The sequence below is a fragment of the Rhinatrema bivittatum genome, chromosome 18, assembly GCF_901001135.1.
Source record: "Rhinatrema bivittatum chromosome 18, aRhiBiv1.1, whole genome shotgun sequence".
Classification (NCBI taxonomy): domain Eukaryota; kingdom Metazoa; phylum Chordata; class Amphibia; order Gymnophiona; family Rhinatrematidae; genus Rhinatrema; species Rhinatrema bivittatum.
Genome location: NC_042632.1, coordinates 4,090,736 through 4,112,143, shown reverse-complemented (window position 1 = coordinate 4,112,143; position 21,408 = coordinate 4,090,736). Strand labels below are relative to the sequence as shown.

Below are 21,408 nucleotides of genomic sequence, written 5' to 3'. Positions count from 1 at the left end.
TAGAAGATGTGGTAGACCTGATTGACAAACTGAAGAGTAGTAAATCACCTGGACCGGATGGTATACACCCCAGAGTTCTGAAGGAACTAAAAAATGAAATTTCAGACCTATTAGTAAAAATTTGTAACCTATCATTAAAATCATCCATGTACTTGAAGACTGGAGGATAGCTAATGTAACTCCAATATTTAAAAAGGGCTGCAGGGGCGATCCGGGAAATTACAGACCGGTTAGCCTGACTTCAGTGCCAGGAAAAATAGTAGAAAGTGTTCTGAACATATAGAAAGACATTGTTTAATGGAACAAAGTCAGCATGGCTTTACCCAAGGCAAGTCTTGCCTCACAAATCTGCTTCACTTTTTTGAAGGAGTTAATAAACATGTGGATAAAGGTGGACCTGTAGATGCAGCACACTTGGATTTTCAGAAGGCTTTTGACAAAGTTCCTCATGAGAGGCTTTTAAGAAAAGCAAAAAGTCATGGGATAGGTGGCGATGTCCTTTTGTGGATTGCAAACTGGCTAAAAGACAGGAAAAACAGTAGGATTAAATGGACAATTTTCTCAGTGGAAGGGAGTGGGCAGTGGAGTGCCTCAGGGATCTGTATTGGGACCCTTTTCAATATATTTATAAATGATCTGGAAAGAAATGAGTGAGGTAATCAAATTTGCATATGATACAAAATTGTTCAGAGTAGTTAAATCACAAGCAGATTGTGATAAATTGCAGGAAGACCTTGTGAGACTGGAAAATTGGGCATCAAAGTGGCAGTTGAAATTTAGTGTGGATAAGTGCAAGGTGATGCATATAGGGAAAAATAACCCATGCTATAGTTACACAATGTTAGGTTCCATATTAGGTACTACAACCCAAGAAAGAGATCTAGGCGTCATAGTGGATAACACAATGAAATTTTCGGTTCAGTGTGCTGCGGCAGTCAAAAAAGCAAACAGAATATTGGGAATTAAAAAGGGCACTCCATGAAGTTATCATGTGGCACATTTAAAACTTTTTTACTCAACGCACAATTAAACTCTGGAATTTGTTACCAGGGGATGTGATTAGTGCAGTTAGTGTAGCTGTGTTTAAAAAAGGATTGGATAAGTTCTTGAAGGAGAAGTCCATTACCTGCTATTAATTAAGTTGACTTAGAAAATAGCCACTGCTATTACTAGCAACGGTAACATGGAATAGACTTAGTTTTTGGGTACTTGCCAAGTTCTTATGGCCTGGATTGGCCACTGTTGGAAACAGGATGCTGGGCTTGATGGACCCTTGGTCTGACCCAGTATGGCATTTTCTTATGTTCTTATGTTCTAATGGTGAATAAAACGGAAAATGTCATAATGCCTCTGTATCGCTCCATGGTGAGACTGCACCTTGAATACTGTGTATAATTCTGGTTGCCGCATCTCAAAAAAGATATAATTGCTATGGAGAAGGTACAGAGAAGGGCTACCAAAATAAGGGGAATGAAACAGCTCTCCCATGAGGAAAAACTAAAGAGGTTAGGACTTTTCAGCTTGGAGAAGAGATGACTGAGGGGGGATATGATAGAGGTGTTTAAAATCATGAGAGTTCTAGAACGGGTAGATGTGAATCGGTTATTTACTCTTTTGGATAATAGACTAGGGGGCACTCCATGAAGTTATCATGTGGCACATTTAAAACTTCTTTACTCAACGCACAATTAAACTCTGGAATTTGTTGCCAGGGGATGTGATTAGTGCAGTTAGTGTAGCTGTGTTTAAAAAAGGATTGGATAAGTTCTTGGAGGAGAAGTCCATTACCTGCTATTAATTAAGTTGAATTAGAAAATAGCCACTGCTATTACTAGCAACGGTAACATGGAATAGACTTAGTTTTTGGGTACTTGCCAGGTTCTTATGGCCTCGATTGGCAACTGTTGGAAACAGGATGCTGGGCTTGATGGACCCTTGGTCTGTTCCAGTATGGCATATTCTTATGTTCTTAACTATCCCAGTGGACAGAGAAGTGGCCTTAAATGATGCACACGATAGATGGAGTCCATCCTTAAGCCTTTGATACAGTAGCAGTGACCTTGCAAATTTATTCCTGTTATGCCCTGGTAGCTCGTTTGTGTCTCCTCCTCTCTCAGGAGGTGGATGACTTGGAGGTGAATTCCAGAGCAGTTATGGAACCTGCCTTTTTAGCAGACGTGGGCCTTGATCTAGTCCATAGTTCAGCCAGAGGACAACTCATTAGATACCTAAGACCTTGCCTGGAATCCTACACCCACAAAACCCTGCAAGGCAGGGCCCTCACTCCCTCCACTTCCACGAGACGTGTTCTACCATCCTCCACTGCTCGCTACCTGGTATCAACAATAAGCTCTCACATAACCAACAATGCTCAACCTCCCACGCACCTACAAATCCCTCATCCCAATCATGATTTCCCCCACCACACAGTTTCTAGGTCTCACTCTATTCACCATCATCCTGTTCAACTCCCAATCGCTTACCAACAAAACATTAATACTCAACGACCTACTGCAGGACACAACCCCAGACTTTTGCGACATAACAGAAATATGGCTCAAATCTTCTGACATCGCCCCCAACTACCAACACAGACTTACGACTTTTTCTCTATCCCAAGACAAAAACAAAGAGGAGGGGGTATCTTCTTAGCTGCCAAAAAATCCCTGAGATTCACACACTACCCTATCAACGCAGCTACCAAATTAGAATTAGGACTTTTCAAATCAGAATATCTCCAAATCCTTCTAGTCTATGCCCCTCCAGGCCTGCTAGAGTTCGATTCCTCTCCTATTCTCGAAATTATAGCTTCGCACCTAAACCTAGACTCTCCTGCTATAATCTTGGGTAACTTCAACTTACATGTTGACAAAGTCCCCCTTTCAAAAAACTGTGAAGCCTTCCTCACCGTAATGTCAGCAATGGGTTTCAAACAACAAATCAACAAACCCACTCACAAAGTGGGTCATACGCTGGATCTCTTCTTTACAAACTCCGGCATTTCACAAACCAAACAACCAGTTTGTAAACAAGTCCCATGGTCAGATCACTCACTAATATCCACTACCTTCTCTCTGTTACGACCGGACTCCAATCACTACTCCAGACCATCATTCCTCTACAGGAAACCTTGCGCCTCGGAACACCTCAGCAAGCTTCTAGCCCCAGATCTCTCACACATTGATGTTTCCATGCCTAACTCAGCCCTCCAATCCTGGTCCAAAATAACAAAATTAGCAAGTACACTATGTTCTCTGACAACTAAAAAACTAACATTAAATGCATCCAAAAGACAACCCTGGTTTAATGATGAACTGCGAAAACTCAAACACCTACTTCGTCAGAAAATGGCGCAAAGCCCCTTCACCGTCCTCACTTTCTGATTACAAACGCTCCCTCCACCTATACAAGATCACTACTCTGAAAACCAAAAGAGACTACTATGCCCTTAAGATTCACCACCTCATCTTCGACTCTAAAGCTCTATTCACCTTCGTTTCCAGTCTCACAAAAGCTATCACTCCAGATATCCCAACCGAACTATCCCAGACTAAAGCAGACGAACTGGCTCTTCATTTCAGTAAAAAAATCTGACCTCAATCAGCTGACACCAAACACTTGCACATCTGATAGCACATATCTTCACCCAAACAAAGATATTCAGCTCGGCTCCTTCGAACCCATCACCATCTCAGAGATACAATCGGTGCTGAAGAAAATGAAACCATCACACCCGTTTGATCAAATTCCATCCAAAATGCTTCTTCTTATCCCTGATATTATATCAAAATCCCTAGCCGACGACCTAAACTGTTCCCTGTCCCAGGGTATCTACCCAGACGACCTTAAAACAACCTCAATCAAACCTCTCCTAAAAAAACCGAACCTAAATGCCAGCGATCCCAACAACTTCCGCCCTATTTCCAACCTCCCATTTATAGCTAAAGTTATGGAAAAATTAGTGAACACGCAACTATCCAACTACTTAGACCACAATATTCTGTCCCCAAACCAATATGGTTTTCGCAAAGCTGCAAGCACCGAAACACTACTTCTCTCTCTCACGGACTTCCTCCTCTCCGGCATCGATAAAGGTCAAGCGTTTTCATTAATCCTCCTTGACCTTTCGGCAGCCTTTGATACCGTCAACCACCACCTTCTGCTAAAACAGCTGGAAAACATAGGAGTGACAGGCTCAACACTGACTTGGTTCAAAACCTTCCTGGAAAACAGAGGATACAAGGTCAAAATTCATAATACTGAATCCCATTATCACCCTTCCACCCTAGGGGTGCCGCAGGGTTCATCGCTTTCACCCACGCTCTTTAATGTCTACCTGCTCCCACTCTGTCAACTGCTTATGAAACTAAACCTGAAACATTTCCTCTTCACAGACAATGTTCAGATCGTGATCCCTATAAAAGAATCCATCACGAAAACAGTGGAATACTGGTATAGTTGCCTAATAGAAATCAAACACCTCCTCACCAACCTAAACCTAATACTCAATGCTTCGAAAATGGAATACCTGCTTATATACCCAGAAAACAACCATACATACTCAAAGCCACCAGCCCTCCTTTAAACCTCTCATGTAAGAGACCTAGGAGCCTTCTTAGACAACCGTCTCAACCTCAAACCATTCATTAACCAAACCACCAAAGATTGCTTTCATAAATTACATATTCTGAAAAGAATAAAGCCGCTCTTCCACGCCCAGGACTTTAGAACAATTTTGCAAGCAATAATCTTCTCCAAGCTAGATTATTGCAACTCACTACTACTAGGCCCCCCAGCATCATATACCAAACCCCTACAAATGGTACAGAATACAGCAGCCAGAATCCTTACAAACTCCAGGAGAATCGACCACATCTCCCCAATCCTCAAAGACCTTCATTGGTTACCAATCCACTACAGAATCCTATACAAATCCATCACTACCATCTACAAGGCCATCCATCAACATACGCAGCTCAACCTACAAATCCCCTTGAAAAAACACACATCCGCCAGACCCATCAGGAAATCCTACAAAGAATCGCTTCAGGTGCCACATGCCAAAACTTACCAACACAAATCTCTCAGTCTCAGAGCGTTCTCAACAGCAGGCCCACCCCTATAGAACTCCATCCCAGCTGACTTGAGACAGGAACCCTGCACACTAACATTCAGGAAAAGGCTGAAAACTTGGCTTTTTAAAAAAGCGTTCCCAGGCCTTGATTAAAACCTTCACCTAACAGCACAAACTCTTCTTCCAAAATTTGGATTGAAATAAGAAACCGCTAACTTCCCACTCATTTCCTTCATCATATTGTTGTTGTCATTTGTTATACAACTGTATTATATTGATTCAGTTTTGCTTCACTGTAAATATTCTGCTGCTCAGTTATCTCCCCCTTTCCAGATCCCAGTTTTATTCTCCCTGTTTTATTGTAACTTTCTCTCACAACCTTGCTATTGTTTACTGTGTTTGAATTCTCTCCCTTACACACATTGTTAATTGTAAACCGGTTTGATGTGATTCCTGTCATGAAAGCCGGTATAACAAAACAATAAATAAACAAATAAAAATAAAAAATAAAGACAGCTAGGGCTGCGGAATTGGTCAGCAGACGCAACTTCCAAGGCCAGTCTATAAAGATGCCTGTCAAAGGATCGCTCCTTTTCGAAAGCAAATTTGAAAAGCTGGCCAGTAAATGGGGCAAATCTCCAGTTCCCCGGCTACTGGAAGATAAGAGAAAGCAATTACAGGACCCCCTGGCGTATGAGGGTCCAATTCAGGGGCTCTCAATGCTTTCACTCCTACAGAAACTCTACATCCCTTTGGGGGGGAGGTCTGTCCTTTTTGTAGTCGACAGCCCAAGAGGGGCAGGTTCATCATGACCCCTCCTCCCCCCAATGAAATTTTGCCAACCCACCCTCGGAACAAGAAGATAGAGGGTTGCCTGTCTCTCTTCTGCCAGCGGAGGGTTGAGATCACTTTGGACAAATGATTACTGGAGGTCATACAAGAAAGATATGCGCTGGAATTTCACAGCACTCCTCGGGGCATGTTCATGATGTCTCCTTGACACTCCCAGCACAATAAGCATACAGTGGAGATTATGCTTAAGGCTTTACAGGATATGGGCTGTAATTCCAGTACCTATGTCCAGGAAAATACGGGGCATTATTCTATTTTATTGTATCTAAGAAGGAAGGTTCCTTTCGCCCTATCCTGGACCTTAAGTGTCAACAGGCATCTACGAGTGAATTATTCCCGCATGGAAACCTTACGCTCAGTCATAATGGCTGTACAATCGGGAGAGTTCTTAACCTCCCTGTGCCTATCCAAGGCCTACCTACATATTCCATTCCATCAAGAACACAGTTTCCTATGCTTTGCTATACTGGGTCGCCATTATCAGTTCCGGCCACTGCCCTTTGGCCTAGCCACTGCCCCCAGAAAATTTTCCAAGATTATGGTGGTTGTAGCAGCAGCATTGAGAAAAGAGGGAATCCTGGTGCCCCCATACTTGGACAGGTTGATCCAAGCCAAGTCCCCTGGAAGAGAGTGTCTGGGTGACCAACAGGATGACCTCCTTGCTTCAGGGACTCGTTTGGATAGTAAACCTTGACAAGAGCAGTCTCAAGTCTTCCCAGTCCTTGGAATATCTGGGAGTCAGATTTGACACCAAGCAGGGCAAGGTCTTCCTTCCAATCACTCAGGTAAGGAATTTGATTTCCCAACTGTCAGTTGATGAGCATGATACCCTCAATGGTGTTCCAAGTTCTCAGTTTGGCAGTAACCCTGGAAGGTAGTGCCATGGGCGAGGACACATGCGACCGCTTCAACACTCACTGCTGTCGTCTTGGAACCCGCAGTCTCAAGACTATTTGATTTGTTTCCACTTACCAATGAGATTGTTTCTGCTCCAGTGGTGGCTGCAGGAAGCTCATCTGAACAGGAGTGTACCCCTGTCCTCCCCCAAACTGACTGGTCCTCACAACAGACATGAGTCTCCGGGGCTGGGGAGCTCACTCTTAGGAACTGTTGACCCAGGGATGTTGGGCTAAGGAAGGAAACCCTCTGGAACATCAACCGCCTGGAAGCCCGGACAGTCAGAATTTTGTCTATAATTCAGCCACAGATTCCAGGGTCAAGTGGTCCACGTGATGTTGGACAACACAACTGTAACCTACATCAACTGCCAGGGTGGAACCAAGCCAGCAAATGTCACAGGAGATGTATTTCCACGCATTTCATAAGGACATCTCTCTACAGATGATCTCAGCCTCTCACATCACAGGAAAAGACGTCAGAGCAGACTTTCTAAGCAGGGAGAGTCTGGATCCAGGAGAGTGGGTGTTGGCCAAAGCCTTTCAACTGATGATAGATCACTGGGGCCTCTCTCGCCCATCCACCTGCTGGCCACATCTCACAATGCAAAGGCCCCCCAATTCTTGAGTCACAGAAGAGACCTGTGGTCCCTGGGGATCAATGTTCTTGTTCAGACCTGGCCAGAAGAAGAATTAAGAAAATAAGAAATTGCCATATTGGGTCAGACCAAGGGTCCATCAAGCCCAGCATCCTGTTTCCAACACTGGCCAATCCAGACTACAAGTACCTGGCACATACCCAGAAATAAAGTATATCCCATGCTAGTAACAGCAGTGGCTGTTACTAGCATGGGCAGTGGCTAGTAACAGCAGTGGCTGTTTTGTAAGTCAGCTTAATAGCAGGTAATGGACTTCAAGAAATTATGCAAACATTTTTTTTTTAATCCAGCTACACTAATTACACTAACCACATCCCCTGGCAACAAAGTCCAGAGTTTAATTATTTATTTATTTTATTTAAAATTTTTATATACCGGCATTCATGTTGCAAACACATCATGCCGGTTTACATATAACAGGGGTGTACAGTAAACAATTCAATAACCTATTTGTGTAGAAGGAAGCAGTTACAAATAACAAGGTAATAGAACTGGGAGGAGAGAAGAAAAGAAAGAGAATAACATTAGGTATAGGTATTTACATTAGTAATAACATTTTTACATGTGGAAGTGGTAGAATCTGGCTGAATAGAATTAATCGGTGTCCGGGAAAGCTTTTTTAAACAGCCAGGTCTTAAGTCTCTTCCTGAAGGTTGGGAGGCTGGGCTCCTGTCTAAGGTCCGGTGGGATGGAGTTCCATAGAAGGGGGCCGGCTGTTGAAAAGGCCCGATCTCTCAAGGTAATGTGTTTGGTAGTTTTGGCTGGGGGCACTTGAAGAGATCCTCTGAGTGTGTCTCTTGTTGGTCTGGAGGAGTTATAAATTTAACCTATTTATAATTATACACTGAGTGAAAGAATTTTCTCCTATTAGTTTTAAATGTGCTACATTTATTTTATTTATTTAAAATCTTTTAATATACCGATGCTCAAGACCAGGTCTTATCGGACCGGTTTACAGTAAACTAGGGGTAACCAGTTAACAGAGCAAACAACAACACGAAGAACAAAAAGTTACATTATAACATGCTAACTTCATGGAGTGTCCCCTAGTCCTAATATCCGAAAGAGTAAATAACAGATTCACATTTATCTGTTCTAGAATTCTCATGATTTTTAAACACCTCTTATCATATCCCCCCTAAGCCGTCTCTTCTCCAAGCTAAACAGCCCTAGCCTCTTTAGTCTTTCCTCATAGCGGGAGCTGTTCTATCCCTTTTATCTTTTTGGTTGCCCTTCTCCATCGCAACTATATCTTTTTTGAGATGCGGCGACCAGAATTGTACATGGTATTCAAGTTGCAGTCTCACCATGGCGCTATAGAGGCATTATGACAATTTCCGTTTTATTCACCATTCCCTTCCTAATAATTCCTAACATTGTTTGCTTTTTTGACTGCTGCAGCACACTGAGCAGACTATTTAAATGTATTATCCAATATGATGCATAGATCTTTCATGGGTGGTAGCTCCTAATATGCAACCTAACATTGTGTAACTGTGCATAGGTTATTTTTCCCTATAAACATCACCTTGCACTTATCCACATTAAATTTCATCTGCCATTTGGATGCCCAATTTTCCAGTCTCACAAGGTCCTCCTGCAATTTATCACAATCTGCTTGTGATTTAATTACTCTGAATAATTTTGTATCAATTGCAGATTTGATTACATCACTAGTCATATTCCTTTCCAGATCATTTATAAATAGATTGAAAAGCACGGGTCCCAGTACATATTCCTGAGGTACTCCCCTGCCCACCCCCTCCACTGAGAAAATTGTCTATTTAATCCTACTCTATTGTCTCTTAACCAGTTTGTAATCCACAAAAGGACATTGCCACCTGTCCCATGACTTTACTTTTTTTTTTTTTTTTTTTTTTTTTAAGAAGTCAAAGGATGGAAATTTTAATATGAGAATTGTAAAGATTCTTTAAATGAGAATTGTAAAGATTCTTTAAATGTAAACCGGAGTGAAGGCCAACACTAATACTCCGGTATAAAAAAACATTTAAATAAATAAAATAAATGATTTTGTTACTTTGTACACTGCTGCAATCATTGGAGTGTGTGGCTAACAAATCTTTTAAATAAAGATTTTGTTTACAGAAAATTATAAAATAAGCAGGAATCCAACAAACTCCTTTTTAAGTGGAGTGGTCACTATTTATTTTTGGCTTTTTTCTGTGAAAACGATTTTACACAGGCAGCAAATCTAGTCCTTAGTTTGTATGTGCTGTTAAGATCTGTTGTACTGTGTTTCAGGGGTGGAATATGTGGTACCCAGGACAGGTTTTTACTGCAAACTCTGTTCCCTTTTCTACACAAACGAGGAGGTGGCTAAGACTACTCATTGCAGCAGCCTGTCTCACTACCAGAAGCTGAAGGTAAGTGGATGTGTTTTTTGCTAGTGCCTTGGAGAAAAGCATGCCGTAGTGTCCAGACAAGTAGGTTAGTCCCTTCTGCAATAAGCAGGCTGCTCTAGCCTATACGGGGAAGAAGAGGTTGCTTAGAAAGATTTTCTTAGTATTTTTGTCTCCAGCAGATAGAGCAGGTCACTGGAGCAGTAGAATATAAATTGAAGCCCATGGGAAAGGGTTTTTCTTAAGATCTATTTTCCCCAAGAAGAGCTGATCCAAGACCCAAGGGGATTTCAGGCAATTGCCAGTTGGTGGTTTTCCTTCCTCTTGGAAAAACCAGCTCCAGGAAGGGTCCTTTCTGGGAATCCAGGAGCTGCTTGAGGCAGGGGTCTGGCTCCAGAAATGAAGGTTTGCACGAGATATTAAAAAAAAAAAACTTTAGCATTCTTCCAGTGGAGGCCTAGGAGCAGTTGCCCATGGAACTGCTAAATTTTAGTCTTGAATAGTGGTAAAGGGTCTTTGCCTTTCTAGACCCTTCTCGGAGAAGGGAAAGAAGCTTTGTTTGAGGGTGTCTTCAGCAATGGGCTACTTGTGCATTTTGTGCAGGGGCTGAACAGGAAGTTGTAGTTCCTACGGGAAAGGAGTTTGGGCAGTAGGCCCAGGCTGAAGAAGGTAAGAGAATTTCTGCACTTGAGACCAAGGAGAGGGGAAAGCCTGCAGAGGGCAGTGCTCCTGCCAGTGGGAAGGTTGACCATTTTGAAACAATTGCCCACATGGCAAGAGCCGCAGGATATTTTATTTTTTGGAGGGGGGGGGGGGTTTGGGGTTTTTTTTGCATCCTTTGCAAGAAGAGGATGGCCCGGATTAAAGGAAGATATCCCTTTTCCTAGCGTGTAGCAGATGGACTCAGGACCAATGGGTATAGTGTGCTCCTGATAGCAGTTGGAGATGGAGTCAGATTGCAATCTGACGTCAGCACTACATATACCCGTGCATGAGGCATTGCTCTCCAGTTTTTTCCGTCTCCATAGCAGTTTGGGACTTCACACACGCTTGCACAGAGTTAGAAAACCAAACTCCAAATTTAAAGAAGAAACAAAAAAACTTAACTCCAAAAAGAGCCCCATTCTCCTGCGGTGATACCTAAGGGTCCCTCCCCCAGTTGAGTTTTTCTGAGGTGATTTCTGAGATCCCTCAGAAGTAAGTCCCGATCCCGGCGTGGACTTAGCCCTGGGAAAGGGAGTGGTTGAGAGGCAGCGGGTGCAGAACCGAGTGTGGCGGTGAAGGTAATTCCCTCTTCCCCCGCAGCCGGAGACCACACCCGGCAGAGGACCGGGAAGCACCGAGACAAGGTAAGGTAGAAAACTTTCTCTAAGTCTCCGAGACAGCCGCACAGATCGCTCCTCCGGCGTCTGTACATTCGGGTTGAGCAGCCACGTCAGGGCTAGACCCTGATCCAGCAAGAGGGTCCTCCCACATGAAGACCCCCTGGGGGGGGGCTGCTATCTTACTGCATGGTCGCTGGCACTCCCACCCCACCGGTTGCCACATCATCCGCACAACTGAGCCATGCGCACAAAGTACTTGTGCGCATAGCGGCGCGTGCATCAGGGCCGGGCACACAGTGGCACGCCCTGGGGTGCCAAGCGCACAACTAGGTCTGTGTGCACAGCCACGTGCACATCTTCCGTTCCTACGCATAACCAGGCCTCCTGGCACGCGCACCTGTACAGGATACACGCGCAAATCATGGCACCGCCGTCCAAGACAGCCCGGCATGCCACCTGAGAGCGGCGCAGCCCGAGGTGACCTCCGCCCTGTGCCTGCTGTGTAAAGAAGCTCGGGTCGGGGGGAGTAGAGACTAGGTCCCCCCTCAGCCTGTACAGGACTCTGGATCCAGCAGCTAGACTACCCCAGACCTATCTATTCCCGACTCGGCCCCTCCACAGTGGGGGCCCTCAGGGAGTGCCATCGGACCCAATGCGCGGTCCCAGTCAACTTCACCTGGGCAGGATTCTTAGCTGAGCTGCAATCCTACATCCACGCACAGACAGGGCCACCAGCGGCACAACCACAACCCCCGCCAGTGGTCCAGAACCTTCCAGGCCCCTCCCGGCCTCCACCAGATGAGCCTCCCCTGGACAAATACCTCCCCTTAGGGGACACAGATGATTCAGAGGAGGAATCAGAACCCCTGGAAGAGGGGGAACTCCCTCCGAGAAAGGAACCATATTGCACCATGATGCGCTTCTTCCCAAAAGACGAATTATCAGATCTCGTAGCCACAAGTCTGAAGGCATTGGCCATCCCGGACACATGCAACATAGAGTCCAAGGCAAGCCCCTTCCTGGCCGGGCTCCGCCAGACCTCATGCCATTTCCCTATGCTACAAGGCCGTACAACAACTGATCGACCTGGAATGGGACGCTCCAGAGGCCACCTTTAAGGGCGGTCAAGCCCTAGAAGCTCTCTTACCCCTTGGACCCCACGATAAAGGAACTCCTGAGGTTTCCCAAGGTCGCCCTGGCCTGCGCCACCACTACCATACCAGTCGAGGGAGGAGCTTCAGTCAAGGATGCCAGTGACAGACGGCAGGAATCCATCCTGGAGCAGTCTTACGATGTATCAGCTATGACCTTACAGATCGCTGCCTGCTGCGCTGTGGTATCACGCGCCTGCCTGGCTGTGGCCAGGGACGCAACTACGCCAATCAAGGCATCCTCACGGATGCGACCTCAGACCTGGTACGCACTTCAGCCAGGAGCCTCTCATCCATAGTGGCAGCCAGAAGACAGCTCTGGCTCCGAAGCTGGTCAGCCAACGAGACTTCTAAGATGAGGCTCACGAGAATGCCCTTTAGAGGAACACTCCTATTCGGAAGCGACCTGGACAAATGCGGCAAGTCCCCAGTACCCCGTCTACCGGACAGGAACAAGAGGAACAAACACCCCTCTCCCCGGGCACCCAAGGGCAGAGGATCCCAGCGTTATAGACCATACAAAAACACTTACCAAGCCCCCCGCCCTGCCGGCAAGGGGCAGTCCTTTTGGAACAGACAACAAAAGAGGAGCCGGCTCTGGACCAGGCCCCAGCCGCAATATGCAATGAGAATCAGCAGACCCCCATCTACAGGAAGAGATCATAGGGGGCAGGCTTGCCCTATTCTACCAAAGATGGGTTGAAATAACGTTGGACAATTGGGTCCTATCCATCAGAGAGGGATACTACCTGGACTTCCACAGCATCCCCCCGGACAAGTTTGTGATTTCTCCATGCCACGACCCCTCCAAGAGGAAGGCAGTGGAAACCACACTATCAAAACTACTTGCCCTAAAGCAGTGGTTCTCAACCTTTTTTCTGTCGGGACACACCTGACAGATGGTTCTCACATGCGTGACACACTGACCCATGATCGTCACAGGGCTAGATGTAAAAGTACAGTTTGCATCCACGGGGAACCCCCCTGATCCACAATAATGGATGTAAAGCAGAATTATGACATTCCCCATACAACTCACCCGATAAAGATATTCTGGTTCTGGTGTCATCTCAGTAACAGCAACTCAAACTCCTTCTACTTTCAGGCTCAATAGCCCTACTTATGAAAAGACAGCAGTTTACCACCAATGCATGTCCTCTTGAGAACGCAACAAATAAGACTGATAAAACACTTACATGCTAGTAAAATATCTCTGTAACATACAGAACCGACCTAACATACTCCCAGGATCTGTAGTAATGCACATAAACTAATCTGCACACAGTTACACCTGTATTATGGAATACACTCAAACAGGAGCAACCCTATCTATGAAAAGGCAACACTACAAATATTAAATCAGGCCCTAAAAACCAATACACCTCTTATTAGGAAAACAGAACTAGCAAGCAGCTATAGATCCCCACACAGAAATAATTGTAAAACTATACTCATAAGCAGAATAAATGTTTCACAGCAACTATGAACAGAATAACATCCAACAATTAAAAACTCATAAAAACTATTAAAAATTCTCCAAACACCAATAAAATATTTCAAAAAAAGCATACACATCACATAATATTAAATTAAAATGGCAGTCAATCAAGAAAAATAAACTTAAAAAGCCACCTTTACTTACCCCCTCCAGCAGCTCTCCTACTCCTCTTCCATGCAGGCTGTAGCACACACCAGAAGCAGCAGTAGTGGCTAAGCTCTATACTCATGGTCCTCTTCCTTAGGGCCCATGTCTCTCACACACACCATACCAGTCATGCCCGCATGACCAGTTTCTGTCTCTCACACACCAATCATCTCCCAGTCTTTGACAAACACACCAGTCACCTTCCTGAACAGTTTCTCTCATGCCATACACACACAGGCTTCCCACTCCCGTGTTCCACTTACATATATGGGCTTCTCACTCTCATAATCACTTTCTCTTTCTCACATACACTCACCAGTCTCTCACTCCCATGCTTGTTCTCTCCACATGCACAGGCTTCTCATTCCCATAATCACTTTCTTTCTCACACACGTACACAAACACACACACCAGTCACCTGATCTCTCTCATGCATACACACAGGCTTCCCACTCCCATGTTCTCTTTCAGATATACAGGCTTCTCACTCCCATGCTGTCTCACACACCCAGGTTTCTCACTCCCATGCTCACTCTTCACATGCACAGGCTTCTCATTCCCATAATCACTTTCTCTCTTTCTCTCTCACACACACACACACACCCGTCACCTGATCTCTCTCATGCATACACACACAGGCTTCCCACTTCCATGTTCTGTCTTACATACACAGGCTTCTCCCTCCCATGCTGTGTCTCACACACCCAGGTTCTCACTCCCATGCTCACTCTCTTCACATGCACAGGCTTCTCATTCCCATAATCACTTTCTCTGTTACACACACACACACACACACCAGTCTCTCATTTCCATGCTCGCTCTCCACGTGCACAGGCTTCTCATTCCCTGAATCACATTCTCTCTCTCTCACATTCACATACACACCAGTCACACAGTCACCTTACCAACCAGTCTCTTCTCATACATGCACACATAGGCTTCCCACTCCCATGCTTTCTTTCACATACACCCCCACAACACCAGGCTTCTTACACCCATGCTTTCTCACATACCCAGATTTCTCACTTCCATGCTTTTTCTCTTTCTCACACACACACACATCCCTGACTGTCTCACACTCTCACATACACATCAGTCATCTCCTTGAGCAGTCACTTTCATTGTCTCTCACATATACACATACATCAGCTCTCTGACCAGTTTCTCTCAATCACACACATGCTCTCGATCAAATACATTCTCTCACTTATACACAGGCTCTCAATCACACACATTCTCTCACTTACACACTGGCTGGCTGGCTGCTTCTCTCTTTCTCTCAATCACTTCCTCCCCCCCCCCCCCCCCCCCCCCCAGCACAAACGGTAGCTGCTCCTCCTCCTCTAGCCCCGCAGGCCAAGAAGGAAGAATTCCATCGACCGCGGGAGGCTCATGCTGCTGTCTCCTTTCCTGATTACAGTCTGCTGCAATAGCTCGGGGGCCGATGCTGCAGCGGCCGCTGCTACTTTATCACGCGGCACGGTCTTTCTCCTTCCCGCACACCGCGTATCACTTCCTGTTCCGGGTCACGGGGGGGGCGCGCGGGAAGAAGAAAAGGCCAGCCACGGGTGCTACAGCGTCTTTTAGTACTGCTGCCATTCCCACTGGGCTTGAACGTGTTGATAGCCCGGCGGCAACGGCAGCAGGGAAGAAAGAGCAGCGGGAGGGACCGGGAGCACGCGACACACCTGCCGGTGCTTGGTGACACACTGGGGTGTCGCGACACACCGGTTGAGAACCGCGGCCCTAAAGGCAATAACACCGGTGCCCACGCACCAACAAAATCCTGGGCACTATTCCATCTACTTCATTGTGCCCAAAAAAAGGAACATTCCGGCCTATACTGAACCTCAAGACAGTCAATCGCTACCTGAAGGTACCCCGCTTCTGCATGGAAACCCTGCATTCGGTCATAAAGGCAGTATAACCGGGAGAATTCCTGACTTCCCTGGATCTGTCAGAAGCCTATCTCCACATACCAATCCATCGCCTCCATCAGCGTTTCCCACGCTTCGCGATATTGGGCCATCACTACCAGTTCCAGACCCTACCGTTCAGGCTAGCTACGGCTCCCGAACATTCACAAAGATCATTTATTTTTTTATTTATTTTGGATTTTTATATACAGACATTCTTTCATTACATGTAAATCATACCGGTTTACATAGAACAAAAAACAGCTGGAGAATAATTCCATAGTCTGATACAGTGAACAATTACAAATTAAACTTGTTAAACTAAAAAGGGTACATAACTTGGAAAAGGTTTATATAACAGAAAATGTACAAAAAAGATATTAAATGAGGCACCAAGGGTTGCACGAAGGGGAGCACAAAGGGGAAAATAGCGGCGACACCAAGGAAAGAAGGGATCCTCGTGCACTCATACCTGGACAATTGGCTCATCAGAGCGAAATCGCCAGAGGAAAGCCATCAAGCAACCACTAGTCATGGAACTACTGCAGAACCTCTGGTGGGTCGTCAACACACCCAAGAGCCACCTGCAGCCCTCCCAATCCCTAGAGTACCTGGGAGTCTGGTTTGACACCAAATGGAACAAAGTCACCCTTCCCCCTACAAGGAGAAGGAGATTGGAACAACTACGAGCATTGTTGAACTCCACTCTCCCCACGGCATGGGACTATCTCCAAGTCCTCTGACTCATGGCATCAACCATAGAAGTCGACCCGTGGGCCCCTACAACATTCCCTACTGTCATGGTGGAACCCAATGTCTCAAACTACTACACCCCCCTCCGGCTACCAGCAAAGGTTCGGAACAGACTACAATGGTAGCTACAAGACCATCTGAGCGAGGGAACAAGCCTATCTCCACCGGAATGAACCTTGCTCACCACGAATGTGAGCCTGCAGGGATGGGGAGCCCACTGCCAGGAGCTAACGGCTCAAGGGCAATGAGACAAAAAGAGTCGGCATGGAACATAAACAGACTGGAAGCCCGAGCAGACAGACTAGCCTGCCTACGGTTCAGCCACAGACTCTGGGGCAAATCAGTCAGTCATGTTGGACGACACCACAACAGTGGCCTACATCAACCACCAGGGGGGAACCAGAAGCCAGCAGGTGTCCCTGGAAATATAGCCCCTAATGATGTGGGCAGAATCAAACCTACAGGGAATATGTCTCCCACATCGTGGGAAAAGACTACATCACTGCAGACTACCTAAGCAGAGAGTCTGGATCCAGAGGAATGGACACTATCTACAGCAGCCTTCCAGCAGATAAACCACTGGGGAACCCCAGCCATGGATCTTCTGGCAACTGGGTCCAACACCTGGATTCCCAAGTTCTTCAGCCGAAGACTGGAACTGCTGTCCCAGGGAATCGATGCCCTCGTCCAGACCTGGCCACAGGAGGACCTACTGTACGCCTTCCCTCCATGGCCCCTACTGGGCAGAATCAGCCGCAAGATAGAACACCACAGAGGGCTGGTACTTCTAGTGGCCCCGGACTGGCCAAGAAGACCATGGCACGTGGACATGCGAAGACTTCTGGCAGGAAACCCTCTACACCTACCTCCACACAGGGATCTATTCCAGCAAGGACCGATCCTCCACGAAGACTCAACGAGATTCTAGCTTACGATCTGGCCATTGACAGGTCTCGCCTGAAAAAGAGTGGATACTCAGGACCAGTGATTGACACACTGCTCCAAGCACGCAAGTTCTCCACCTCCTTAACATATATACAAGTATGGAGAATATTCGAAGCCTGATGCGAGGACCGTGACATCCTTACATGGACAGTCAAAATCCCCATGATCCTGGAATTTCTGCAGGATGGCGTGAACAAAGGGTTGTCCCTCAACTCCAAGGTGCAACTGGCTGCCGTGGACAGCTCCAGCCTAGCGGGCCCACCCAGACATCTCCTGCTTCTTAAAAGGGGTCAAGCACATTCGGCCACCCCTAAAGTGGCCGATACCCCTATGGAATTTCAATCTAGTGTTAGACTTCCTAGCGGGAGCTTCGATCAGACCAAATCGCGGTTTGTCCCTTCGGCTCCTGACCTTGAAAATGGCGTTCCTCGTGGCAATCTGCTCAGCCCGTCAAATCTCCGAACGTCAAGCACTATCATGCCGGGAGCCGTTCCACAGATTCACACCAGGATCCATACAGTTGTGCACGGTACTCTCCTTCCTGCCAAAGGTGGTTTCTCACTTCCATCTAAACCAAACCATCTCGCTGCCATCTCCAGACAAGCATAAGGACTCGGAAGACTCATGCCTTCTTCGCCAGCTGAATGTCGGCAGACTCCTAGTCCGATACCTAGAAAGATCGGAACCTGTACGAAAGACTGACCATCTGTTCATTCTTCATAGCTGGAAGAAGCAAGGAAAAGCAGCCTCGTGGGCAATCATGGCCTGCTGGATCAAAGAAGTAATCAAGGCGGCCTACGTAGAGGCAGGCAAGCCTTCACCTCTACAAGTCAAGGCCCATTCCACAAGGGCCCAGGCAGTGTCCTGGGCAGAAACCAAGATTCTGTCACTCACAGAGATCTGTCGGGCGGCAACGTGGTCCTCCATCCACACCTTCTTGAGATTCTATCGCCTGGATGTTCAGGTCAAGGAGGACACAGCATTCTCAAGGGCAGTACTGAATGGGCCACGGGCAGCCTCCCACCCGGTTCGGGAGTAGCTTTTGTATATCCCATTGGTCCTGAGTCCATCTGCTACATGCTAGGAAATGGAGAAATTACTTACTTGATAATTTCATTTTCCTTAGTGTAGACAGATGGACTCAGCACCCTGCTCATGGCTGCCTCGCAATCAAGAATCCTCTGGGGAACCTCCCCCCAAGTGCAACACAAGCATGGGTAAGCCAACCCTTCTCTAGTTCAGACACCCATATTACCGGGTGTCAGCGCTTCTCAGTTGAGTGTCCTGGCGGTCTCCAGCTAGAAACCACGCCAACCAATTCAAGTTAATCAAGTTATCCAAGTTGTTCCATAATTGCTTTGAGGAGACAACTGGAGAGCAAAGCCTCGTGCACGGGTAGTGCTGACGTCAGATTGAAATCTGACTCCATCTTCAACTATCAGGAGCACACTATACCCATTGGTCCTGAGTCCATCTATCTACACTAAGGAAAATGAAATTATCAGGTAATTTCTAAAATTCAGTGGACTTTTGATGCATAAACCAGTCCAGAACAATTGTTTAGTCCCTCATCCAGTTGATGGAGGCAGAGATTAAAAAACAAAACTGATATTACTAGTATATACATGGACCACAGAACACATGCCAGTAAGTCTGCCTCCAGCTGATGGAAGGAACTACTGATGGAGCAGCAGTTTAAATTCTTATCTTGAAATGCTTTAGCACTGATTCATGTATTAAAACTGCTTTATCAAAAGCTGCTTAGCTTTTAGGGCCATGCATCTGACATTAAGTGTAGTGAGCCCAGAAATTCAAGTGCTCCCATTCCTTTTATGTGGTAATTGGTTAAGCAATAAATAGTTGAAAGAATTTAAGGAGAGGTACCTGTCTTATTATTCAAATTACTGTTAATCTATTAAAAACTAAAAATAAGAGCTTTCAGAGGGCTAAGGTAAGACAGAAAAGCTCTTGTTTTTTTTGTGGGGGAGATACTTTCAGATTGAATTGAAAGTGGTTTTCTAAGACATTTTCTGAGCTTTTCAATTTGTTCAGACATAGGAGCTAACAGCCGTGATCATAAAAGGGCAGCAGTGTCTGGCAGTCTCTTCAGCCTGCAATTGTGATAAAACAATGTAAATTCTACAGAGCAAGCCTACAGTTTTGGGTTTTCATTGGCCAGAACCCAAATCAAAAATAAATTCTAAACTCGTAGGCATACCCAACCAGCTCAGGAAACTCTCCCGTTGAGTTTGGAACAGGTAGCCATCTTGAAAATGGCTCAAGCAGGTGCAGGCTCTACACACACTGCTGCTTAATTAAAAAACAAAGATCCTCCATTGGTATCTCCTGAAGTGCCAAGACAAAAGAAGAAATAGTGATTAAGGCCAGCATCCCTGCCTCTATTGAATTCTTCCTCAAATTTTCAATATTCCTAAATAAACCTTTTCAGTTGTAAAGAAAAAACAGATGGTATGGATTTATGCAGTAAAAATGTTACAAGCATCTATAACAGAACATACTAGGAAACCCTTAGTTTAAAATTGTTCCCAGAGTCATTTGAAATAAATTTCCTTCAAACAATAGTCTCGCTATATAAAAACAGAATATAAGCATATAAAAACTTATTTGAAAAGAAAATTAAGAGTACCTGCTTGAATAAAATGTTCTTAAAGCACTTTTAAATCCCTTCAAACACTCTATTGTCCTTAGCGCTTGTGGAAGTGTTCCAGAACATAGGTCCCGCATTAGAAAAAGCACACTTATTTCACAAAACCTGACCTGTCAGATCGTGGAAACATCCAGTAGCAACTTCTGAGAAGGACACAATAGGGTTATCCATCTGAACATAGCTATTTCTTCATCTTGGATAAATGCAATCAGTTTGTGTATTGACATCGCAACCTTGACTAGAAGCCAATGTAAATATGTAAGTGCTGGCGAAATAATTATCAATTTTGCTATGGCCAGTAATTAAACGTGCTGCAGCATTCTATAACAGTTGAAAAGGTTTGAGGATGGAAGGCCCATATATAGGGAATTGCAGTAATGCAGTGTTGACGTGAGAAAACTTTGTATCACTGACCTGAAGTTGCTGGGGAGTAAGTGGTTTAAGTTCCCTTGGTAACCATAATTTATAAAACTCTCCCGAGACCAACTATATAGGTACATAAGAATATTTCCAGTTATCTCCTCAACCATTAGAAGTAAAGTAGCATCTGTTTCAGAAGCCACAGGTTGATGCAAGGTACTTTGTGGTGACCAGAAAAACTATTTTGCATTTAAGGATCAGCAGAATAGAAAGATAAAGCTTGTTTCATGTGTTTTCTTCATGCTTTCTATGCCAAGTTGTGGGAAGAGCTCTACTACGCTTAAATCAACAGCTTTCTGATGGAAAAGATGGCACAGCGTGAATCTTTCTGACAAGCTTGCTGATCTTAATTCTCTGAGTTCAAGCAGGATGGCAGTCCTCACACATGGGTGATGACATCAGATGGCACACAGCATGGAAAACTTATGTCAAAGATTCCAGAACTTTGAGTGAGCCTCAGTAAGCAAGTTCATGCTTGCAATATACCATGTCTGTGGGGTCCCCCCAGTTTCTTCTTTGCTGTGGAGTCTCATGGTTGGATGGGCCTAGCCTTTTTTCAAACTTTTTCTAACTTCAGTTGAAGTGCTTTTCACAAATTTTTTTTTTTTTGCGTTTCCTTGCATGTTCGACACAGGGTCCTAGACAGGTTAGCGTCCTAGATAAGGTTTTCTATGTTTTCCGTTAAGTTTATTTTCGTTTGTCTCTCCCCCAGGGTGGTGGTATTGCTTGGTGCCAACTGGCCAT

The 21,408-nt window shown here is 45.4% G+C and overlaps 1 protein-coding gene across 1 annotated transcript in view; it reads left to right on the top strand.

The window, feature by feature from the left end:
- The window catches only part of MATR3 (matrin 3), a 368,635-nt gene that overhangs the window by 343,934 nt on the left and 3,293 nt on the right, over positions 1-21,408 (top strand). The window contains exon 16 of the mRNA XM_029583949.1: positions 9,744-9,865. Coding sequence (XP_029439809.1) covers positions 9,744-9,865 — 122 coding nt within the window. The remainder of the gene's footprint in view (positions 1-9,743; positions 9,866-21,408) is intronic.